General features: G+C 34.4%; 1 protein-coding gene across 1 annotated transcript; it reads left to right on the forward strand.

The window, feature by feature from the left end:
- The first annotated feature begins 1,084 nt into the window (after window positions 1-1,084).
- On the forward strand, window positions 1,085-2,964 carry LOC125195661 (CBL-interacting serine/threonine-protein kinase 12-like). Its single transcript, XM_048093805.1, has one exon. It carries the CDS (start codon window positions 1,293-1,295, stop codon window positions 2,724-2,726), a length of 1,434 nt encoding a protein of 477 aa, XP_047949762.1. The 5' UTR covers window positions 1,085-1,292; the 3' UTR covers window positions 2,727-2,964.
- Window positions 2,965-10,831: the final 7,867 nt, after the last annotated feature.

Here is a 10,831-nt window from a genome sequence, read left to right on the forward strand (position 1 = left end):
TTCAAAAACAATTGTAGGGGTACTTTAGTCATTTCACATTCAAATTAAATTAAATGTTATTTAATATTTAATTAAATTTAAACATAGGTAATTAGGAGTATTTGAAAACTGAACTTCTCTACTAGAATTCAAATCCGTACTGCCCATTCTCCATCTTTCCCCAATTTTCCAATACATTATTTAATTAGGAGAACTGCTTAGCCTTGCTAATTATTATCATCAAAAACTTTTGGCGTTGTTTTGAATGAGCTTGAAAATCAACATAAAAGCTTTATTTTTAATGTCTAGATAGATGAAATTTTTTCACATGTATCTGGGATTGGTTGTCTTGCTTAGAAGATGGTTTCTACAAGAAAACATAAAAATTTCCCATTAGTTTATTGTTAGTCAAATTGTCATTTTTCTTGTTGGTTGCTAGTGCCTTAGTGAAAAGAACATTTTCAGCAATAAAGTTCATCAAGAATTCTCTAAGTAATAGTTTGAGAGACAAACTGTTATAGATTACTTAATTCCTTACACTGAAAAGGATGTCTTTGTTAATGTTACTAATGAAACTATTATGCAACGATTTCAGAAGATGAAGAATATAAGCAAAATGTTATGATATGATTGTATTTGACTTTACATTTAAACATTATTTTTAGTTTTATATATTTTTTAATTTTATTATATATTATGTTTAGATCCACCATTATTAAAATCCTGCATCCGCCACTCGTAACAAATATAAGTAGTATAGTGTTGCCTCCATTCTACATTACGAGACCCAATTAAATTTTACAAGTTTTATAAAATATAAAGAAAAGTTAGTGAAATAAAAATAATAAAAAGTGAATTTTATTTGTATGTATTAGTTTTATAATATAATATAAGTGAAATAAAGTTAATGGAGTATGGAGTCTATTATTTTTCATAGAAAAAAATGAATCGGGACAATTAACATAGGATGGATACTAACATGGATAAGCGAGACTTCTATTATGGTACGAAAAGAGTGTAATTTCCAATGCAAGTTTGTTAATTATTTTATCTTTGATTAGATGATTGTATCCTTACAACCAATCATTCGCTCCGCGTCAACCATTTTTTACTCAAATACAGTACACATCCGCTGTTTTTTGGAAATTCAATAAATTCCCGATTTCTGTTAAGCTAACATTCCCAAAGAGATTCGCGCAGCAAGCTGTTGATGAATATAGGGTTCTCGATCGACATCAGTGGTTCTACAATCTCACAAATTGCAATTGAATTGAGCTTCTTCGCCTTAATCAGCTGTTAAATCCTCCGAATTAATGGCCGCCGTCGCCAACAACACCAACAAGGGCTCCGCCGCGAGCTTATCGCTGAAATCGCCGAAGCAGAAGGAACTGCAGGGGCTTCTATTAGGCCGATACGACGTCGGACGCGTCATCGGCCATGGAACCTTTGCCAAGGTCTACCACGCGCGGAACGTGAAGACTGGGGAGGGCGTCGCGATTAAGGTCACCGACAAGGAGAAGATCCTCAAGGTTGGTCTCATGGCGCACATCAAGCGCGAGATCTCGATTCTCCGGCGCGTGCGCCATCCCAACATCGTCCAATTGTTCGAGGTGATGGCCACAAAATCGAAGATCTTCTTCGTGATGGAGTTCGTGAAAGGCGGCGAGCTCTTCAGCAAGGTGGCGAAGGGGCGGCTCAAGGAGGAGGTGGCGCGGAAATACTTCCAGCAGCTGATCTCCGCCGTGGCGTTCTGCCACGCGCGCGGCGTCTACCACCGTGATTTGAAGCCGGAGAATATCCTACTCGACGAGGACGGTAACCTAAAAGTCTCCGATTTCGGATTGAGCGCGATTCCGGAGCAAATTAAGCAGGACGGGCTATTCCATACTTTCTGCGGCACGCCGGCGTATGTCGCGCCGGAGGTTCTCTCAAGGAAGGGCTACGACGCGGCGAAGGTCGATATCTGGAGCTGTGGTGTTATTTTGTTTGTTTTAATGGCGGGATATTTGCCGTTTCATGATCAAAATGTGATGTTTATGTATAAGAAGATTCACAAAGGGGATTTCCGGTGCCCTAGGTGGTTCTCCCCCGAATTGATTCGTTTATTAACTCGTTTGCTTGATATAAATCCTGAAACTAGGATTACTATACCGGAAATTATGGAGACGAAGTGGTTTAAGAAGGGATTTAAGCATGTGAAATTCTACATAGAAGATGATAAGTTGTGCAGTGTAGATTCGTCTGAGAATAGTGATGAGTTTGCTTTGCTTGATCATTCGTTGTCTGAGTCGGAGGCTGAGGCAGAGAGCAGGCGGAGGATCACTAGCCTCCCTAGGCCGGCTAGCTTAAACGCGTTTGATATCATCTCCTTCTCGCGTGGCTTTGATCTGTCGGGGCTGTTTGATGAGGGATCGGATGGAGGTGCTAGGTTTGTTTCAGGGGCGCCAGTATCGACTATCATATCAAAGCTGGAGGAGATAGCCAAGGTTGTGAGTTTTGCAGTGAGGAAGAAGGATTGCAGAGTGAGTTTAGAGGGGTCTAGGGATGGTGTGAAGGGGCCACTGTCGATCGCAGCTGAGATATTCGAGCTAACGCCTTCATTGAGAGTGGTTGAGGTCAGAAAAAAAGGGGGTGATAGGCAAGAATATGAGGATTTCTGCAACAGTGAGCTGAAGCCAGGGTTGCAGAGCCTTGTTACTGCGGAAAACAGTTTGAATTCTTCTTACTTACCTTCGGATACTGAATAGGAGGGGAAGGAAGGCGAAACATTCGGACGCTAAATGGGAGGGGAGGGAAGGCGAAAACGAGTACGTGCTTTTATCCGCCATTTTTCCTTCTGAAGATGGTTTTTTTTTCTTTTGTTTTTCTACCATGGATATATACTTGTGTTTTTGCTAGTAGTTGTTATAATGTGAATCTTGTGTGTTGGTGTAGAAATGTTTGTTGATATCCTTAATGGGAATGAATGAATACACCATTGTCTCTGCTCTTGGATTCTTGAATGTTTGGAGAAATGAATGTTTGTTGCCTTTTTTACCATGAATAAACCACTGCAGACAGCATGAGAGCCATCCTAGTAATGCTGTATTAGGATAGTAGAAGTTTAAGGTATCTCAAGATCCTAACTTTGTGGTGTAAATGTATTACTACTGTTTTTAGTAACACACGTGCACTTTAACCATATACGGTAGACCACGTGATTTTGCATCAAGAGTTGGTTCGATCGCGGTCTTTTTATTCTTCGATGAAAATAAGTTAGTTGGGTATGACGGGGTTGTTTACCCGCACACGAGATCTTCATTTTCATAGGGTTTCCCGATTTTGTATTCCGTTAAAACTGAGCATGGGATTGAGCATGATGAAAAACAGCGCATCTGCTCTGTTTAGGCATTCCACTAAATGCATATCAACCATTGTTGAAGTAAATTCTACATCAAGACTGGTTCTTGACTCTTGTTAAGAAAGTGGATAAATTCACTGTTAGTATTCTTTTATAGTACTCCATAGAATTCTGAAATAGGAGAGTTATGAGACATATTGTCTATAAACATGATTTTGGGAAGTGTTTGCTTGTCCTAAACAGGTTGGTAACGGATCATATCTACAGAAATATGCATCTGTTATATGCCTAATAAGGTAAACAAGATTAAGTGTCCCTTCTAATTAATACAAATGAAGTGTCAAATATCGCATCGTGGTCGTGTGGATCTTATCATGTAGTTGGATGATTAATTGTGTCCCACAATAAATGCTACCGAACTGCAGTTGAATGCTGTTGGGTATTGCTTAATCTACATGATCATTTTCCTCCAAATATTTTGCTACTATGGTCACTATCACCCAACATTTTGTGTCCCACTATTAATTTCATAGTGGTTTAAAGAGTGTTTATTAGTACTACAAACTCTACAAAGTGAAAACCAAATAGATCAACCCTAATAAATTATCAACTAAATTTTGAAATTTAAATACTAGATCCATATGGTTAATTGCTGCAACGAGAAGGGAATTTTGCAGTCTACAAGTTTCAGGTGAGGCCAACCATTTATATTTTACACCAAATTCAAACTCATTTTTGAGTATATGTCATACCTTAAAGTAGTTTTACTCCGAATTCCAATTTTACGCTATTTATTATTATTTGTCTCACAAAATTTTTGCAGTAGCACCATGTTTGATGTTGTTTCATAGAAAATCCAATAATGAGGTTTGAGTTTGATGGATGCTTGGAGAAGTTTTCTATACTGAAATTCATTTTTAATGTATAGTTAGAGATGGTCTAAGTTTATGATTTGGATAGTTGGTTGGTTCATTGTAAAAATCCCAAATACAACAACATCGATGAACTTATAAATAAACACAGGAAGCTCACTCTTCTCATATTGTTGAATTTTCAAGAAAATGATTTTATCTATCTTGTAATCGAGATAACCATAAAAATATTACTCCATTCATTCTTATGTAGCTGAGTCATATTCTTTTTTGGGTTGTCCCACTGTAAATGAGGCTGAGTCATTTCCTTTTTTAATAAAAGTATTTTACTCTCTCTTCATCTCCTTTTACTTAATTCATTTAAAACAATTTTTCTTTAAATTCCGTATCGAAAAAAAATACTTCTACTACAGAGGAACGGAAGGAGCACCATCAAATGAGATTATAATAATAGGTTTTTGTTTAATCATACGAATGACACGAGTGGCCGACTACCCAAACAGTTGAAAAGTTATGGCTGCATTAATTTGTACTTCTTGGTGGAACATGATAATGAAAATCAACATATAATTCCTTAAATTTGAAACATTACAATAACTCAATAAGTTACATAAGTTGTAGTAATATACATATACGTGTAATCAGTGAAGCCAAGATTTTAGTGTTTAGGGATCCAAATTATAATTGTGGAGTAAGAAGAGAGGTTGCAAAAGGATATATATAATGATAAATAAATAAATAGAGAATAATCAATAGAAATTAAAGATGCATGTGATAATGTATAATCTATATATATATAAAAGGGGAATTTTGGAAAAAATAACAAAAATGCCATCATGAATAATTTATTAAATTCAGCAAAATAAAACAGTTTTTAATTCATGTAATAACTGACGGAAATGGATTATAGGAGTTTTATTTGGAGTAGTGGCTATTGATTATAATTGGAAGTGGAGTACCGGTAGATCTTTTATTTTACTAGGAGTAGTGGCTCTTAATTAGTCTTGGAATAATGGCCAAATCAAATAATTTATACTCCATCCGTCCTGTTTTAGCAGTCTCATTGACTTTTATGCCTTCTTTTTGTAAAAATGACAAAAAATAGTTAAAGTAGAGAAATAGAAAAGTAAGAGAGACAATAATGTAGATAAGACTCTTCTCTATATTATTCTCTCTCTTAATTTATCATTTCTTATCTTTAACTATTTTTTCTCATTTTTACAAAAAAATGGTATAAAAGTTAATGAGACTATTAAAGCGGGACGAAGGGAGTAACGGAGACGCACTCGTTACATAGAACAACCATATCTACGCAACTACAATCAAACGTAACTGTGAATAAAGAATGATGTCTAAAATTTTTCATTCATAATTCACACTTTTAATATTGGTTGGAACAATAGTCTAAAATCACACATTTACAACGAAAAGTAGTCTCAAAATTTATGTTAGATATTTTAAAATCCATTAATATAAAATTAGGAGAGTGATAAATTGATAACTCACTCTCTAATTGCTAACTACAACTAATTTAAGACCATATGATTTTAGAAATTTAGTGGTCTAAAATTTGCCATGTGTAATTTTCGTTTTTAATAATTAAATCGAAAAAGATAAAATATTTACTAAATTAGGGTTTAGGATTAAAATATCAATATAGTATTTTAAAAATATAACACAATACTTTGAAAATGTCAACACATTGCTTTAAGATTGACATTCTACATGTATTATATTGACATATTTTATATACTATGTTGACATTTTTTGTTGTATGAAAAAATTGAAAATTTTTGATATTTTTGTTAAATTTTGACATCGGAGCATATGCAAGTGAGATCTCGTTAGAATCCTTATGAAATTATCTTTAATTTCATATATGTTGTGCGAAAAAATAATTTATATCAAGAAAGTTATATGTGTTTTAAAGTTATGTGATATTTTTCAAAAGTTAGTTACAAATAATTTATTATAAGTTGAACTTAATACACTTATTGACGTTTTTTTTGATCGTATTGACATTTCGGAGCTGATGGATCTAAGCCTTTGATTTGAATATCTAAGGGCTATTATTTAATTGTAGATAGCAATTAATCATTGAGTTAGCAATATAACACTCCCCAATAAAATTATTAGTCCCTTGGTCTAGGATTAAATATCTCAAACTTAATATAAATATAAAAAATGTAGAAAAAAGTGGATAAAATAGTTAATGAATCTATATTTTTATATTTTTAAATTTTTAATAAAATGTAAGTGAAATTTGTTAGTAGAATGTGAGATACAATTTTAAAAAATGAAATCTAGGAGTTTTTGGAGATATTTACAAGATTGTCATTTTAGATTAAAAATTAAAATTTAATTAAAAATGAAATTTTTTATTGCTTGTAATACATCTTAATCGGCAGTTTTATTTGGTTTCTGTTCACCTCTTCATTCTACCGTCAATGTTAATTATGATATTAATTTTCTTATTATTCTACAATCAATACTAATTAAACAGACTCTTGCACTAAACAAAGAAAAATCTCTAAATATACAGTCACAAAACAACTTCTTTCAATCAAAATTCCTGACCGACGCATACGGCAGTGTCATTTCAATGGAGGAAACACCAGGAACACCAGAAATCAGTGGTGAATGCCAGCGATATTGATCGCGATCTCGTGTTTGGCATCGGCCAACAGAAAATTACTGAATATTTGGTATACCGTAATTTTCGGTATGCTACGATACCGTACCGTAAGTTTTCGATACGTAAATGGTACGAATTTTCTTATACCGCGGTAAAACGTGGTATACCGAAAATATTACTGATATTACCAAATATAACGAATATTACCAAAAAATTTAACGAATATAACGAATTTAACGGTATATATACCAAATTTAAAGAATATTATTTAAAATATTACCGGTATATTCTGATGTTACCCGTATACCGATAGTCTAAAATATGTATCGAAATCAATACATACCGAATTCATGTTATATATCGTATATACAAATTAAACAAGAATATAATTTAATATTTTGGATTAAAACGATAACTTTATCCATTAATAATTTATAAATCATTTATATATTTTTCGATATAACGTTATACGAAACGGTATGGTATAACGTTATAGTGTATTGAAGTTCAGTATACTGTCCCGATAATTTATACCGAAGTTCAGTACAATATACTGAAATCTTGATACGGTAATGGTTGTGATATCACTCATACCGAAGTTCAGTATATCGTAATTCACTATATCAAAACTTTTGATATGGTAACAGTATGATATTCTTTCATACCGATATTTCAGTACGGTGTAACATTTTCGGTACGATACACCATACCGACCCAGCACTAAGTAGGGATCCGTTCCCATAGTTTAGAAACGTTCCATCTCCAATTCTCCATTCATTTTCAACTGCAACAGAAAACCTTCTTCATGAAAACCCTTATTCGCATGCCGTAGGCTCCTTTGAGACTGATCTTGTCTTCTCCCTACTTTCTTTTAGGGCTAGCTCCTACTCGTTACTAACTCATACACTTTTCATACCTTACTTGTGCCTATAACTTAAGAAGGAGGAACTGAGTATGGCCGCCGTCGGTTCCTCCGCCGCATTCTCCGACCAGAGCATGCCCGATGCAGGGCCCCCCTCCGCCGCCATTGGCTCCTCTTCTGCCGCATTCTCCGACCAGAGCATGCCCGATGCAAGGCCCCCTCCTCCTTCGCTGCATACTCTGACAAGAGCATGAGCCGCCAGCCGAGATCCTCGGTTGGTTCGACTGCCGAAGCTGAAAGCATGAGCCGTCAGCCGAGATCCTTAGATGTCGGAGCTGAAAGCATGAGTCGCCAGCTGAGATCCTCGGCTGGTTCGGCTTTCGACAACTCCGTTGTTGGTGGAGGTGGCACTTCCGATGGAGATGGTAAACGTAAGCTTGACGATGTAAATTGCAAATGTTAGGCATTTTGGTGCTATTAAGTAGTATTTTGTCTATGATTAATCAGACATTAGTATTCCTATGTTATTTAAATTATTGTAACACTCATTCATCACACGGATCTTATATGTATTTATATTTTTGCAAGTTAATAATTATATAAATTTAGTATTGATAGTAACTTAATTACTCTCTCCGTCCGCCATTAAGAGTCCCGGTTGAGTTCGGCACGGGTTTTAAGAAATATAAAGGAAAGTGGGTGAGAAAAGATAGTGGAATGTGGGGTCCATTTTTATATATTAGTTTTATAATAGAATGTGAGTGAAATGAGTTAGTGGAAAGTGAGTTGTACCTACCATTTATTGTAAAAGTGAACCGGGACTCCTAATGGCGGACGGAGGGAGTAAAATATTAATGTGGTTATATGAATATAAAAATAATTGAAGTGTAAAAAACTAATTAAAATTTGTCATAACATACTCCATTTGTCATATAAAAATACGTACACTTTCCATTTGTATATGTCCTATAAAAATATGAGCATTTCCATTTATGGAAAGTTGTCCCTAAATCATTATTCATATGCATCAATTTATTTACAACTTATACCATTATGACCCACCATTATAACTCATTAAACACTAATAATAATGTGGGTTTCACTATCCGCAAACACTACTTTAACTACCATTATCATCATCTTTCTTACTTTACCAATTGTACATTAATTCCAGTGTCATTTCAATTTTTCATATTTTGATGAGACGGGGGAAATATATGGTAATGCGATGCAAAAATAATATCTAGATGTAACCGAAGAAAAGTTGTTGCGGGAAGCACTCATGGATGACGGACAGTGTGGAGGAGGTTCATGCATATCCATGTTTTATAAATTATAATCGAAAACTAAAAATAATGGAGTAGTAGTAATTAAAATGAACACGTTTTAAAATTAAATAGATTATTCTTTTAACTAAAATAGGATTGGAACGCACTACAAAAATCTTATTTTTTTAGGGACACAAAATTGAGATGCAATCACTTCCGTTGGAAGTTTTAAGAATGACAACAATTTAGGATGCAAAAGAAAGTGTCTCTAAATTAAAGACAAATTAACTTAATCTTTTGTTTTTTTAGGATACTTTCTTTTACGTCTTTTAATTTTAGTTGGGATATCAATAATAAGGGAACCTTTTTGAAGGGATGGTGGTATATTTAGAAAACAAATTATCATTCTTGATTGTATAAAAAACCAGTTCCTAACGATTTTTTTTCTTGTAGTTAGAGCATCTCCAACTATTCCACTAAACTCAAACCCATTTTAGTGTATATATCACACTAAATATTGATTTTACTCCAATCATTTACACTAAACTCAAACTTAAAAAAATATTCTCTAAATTATGCCTTTTTTACTCACAAAATTTGAAAAACTTTTAGGTTTTGGTTTAGTGTAAACCTAAAGATAGATATTTTTTTCTCAAAAACCAAAAATAGGATTGGTTTTTGAGTACTATAGAGCTATATACCTATCCCATTTTAGATTTTAGAGTACCATTGGAGATGATCTTACTATGTATAATTGGATTTTTAAATCTAACATGAGATCAATTAATAAACTTATGCATTTTATTACTAAAAAGATGCAACATTCACTCATTGGAAGCAGTGCAAAATTCAATCAAGCGCATTGTATTCGTCTTAATTTATGGACTCTATATTGTTATCTTAATTTAGTCATTTATGAAATTCAATATTGCTGGAGTTATTACGTAGCATACATACTTTTTTTTTTCTAAAAAGGCCATAGCCCTTTAAATTAAATTATGAATGTCTAACAAACCTTAAAAAAGAAATACCAATAAAATCAGCTAAAAGTAGTTTAACTATTTCTCTAGGTGGAAATTGAAATAAATGAAAATCTGCATATAATCTAAGACTTTCTTTAGCAAACCAGTCAGTTACCTGATTATTTTCCCTTGGTATGTATTTGATGTTGCATTCCCAGTCTAATTGCATCATCCGATGTATTGCATGGATTAAATCTCTCAGAGGATGTTGCGCATTAACTTCCTTTCTAATCATATCAACTGAAGACATGGAGTCAGAATCAAGCTCCACTAGGCGGCAATTCTCTCCCCAAGGGACTCTAAGCCCAGTTAGAATTCCCCAGAGCCCTGCCCTTTCAATGCTGCATAGTCCACACTTTATTTCAAATCATGTGATCCACTTACCGAGGCTGTCTAGCAGGACACCGCCAACACTTGCCCTCCTCAGATCGTTGTTCCAACTGCCATCACTATTAATTTTAATCCACCATTCAGCTGGCCTCTCCCAATGTAAGAATGTTTCAATCTTATGAGGTTGAGGAATATTGTTAGACAACAACACAAGTTCCCTTATCAGCGCAGTGGTAATATGCAATTTTTCCTCTCCGTTTCGCTTCTTATTTTCCATACATTCTTCATTCCTCCACCTCTAAATCGTCCAACAAAGTGATAAAAATATTGAAGATCACCTTAGGTTATGAACTACCTTTGCTTGTGATTCCACTAAATTAAAACTCAACCATTTATCCCATGATGCCGAGAAGAAAAGACTTTTCATGTCATGTGGACGGAGTGGATCCCCTGCTGTGCCAAATTCACAGCAGGGCCTGCTGTCTTCAAAACGCAGGATTTGAAGAATGAAACGCAAGCCATT

The sequence above is a fragment of the Salvia hispanica genome, chromosome 6 (assembly GCF_023119035.1).
Source record: "Salvia hispanica cultivar TCC Black 2014 chromosome 6, UniMelb_Shisp_WGS_1.0, whole genome shotgun sequence".
Lineage (NCBI taxonomy): Eukaryota > Viridiplantae > Streptophyta > Magnoliopsida > Lamiales > Lamiaceae > Salvia > Salvia hispanica.

Coding starts and splice junctions, on each gene's coding strand:
- LOC125195661 (XM_048093805.1), top strand. CDS start 1,293: ATGGCCGCCGTCGCCAACAACACCAACAAGGGCTCCGCCGCGAGCTTA.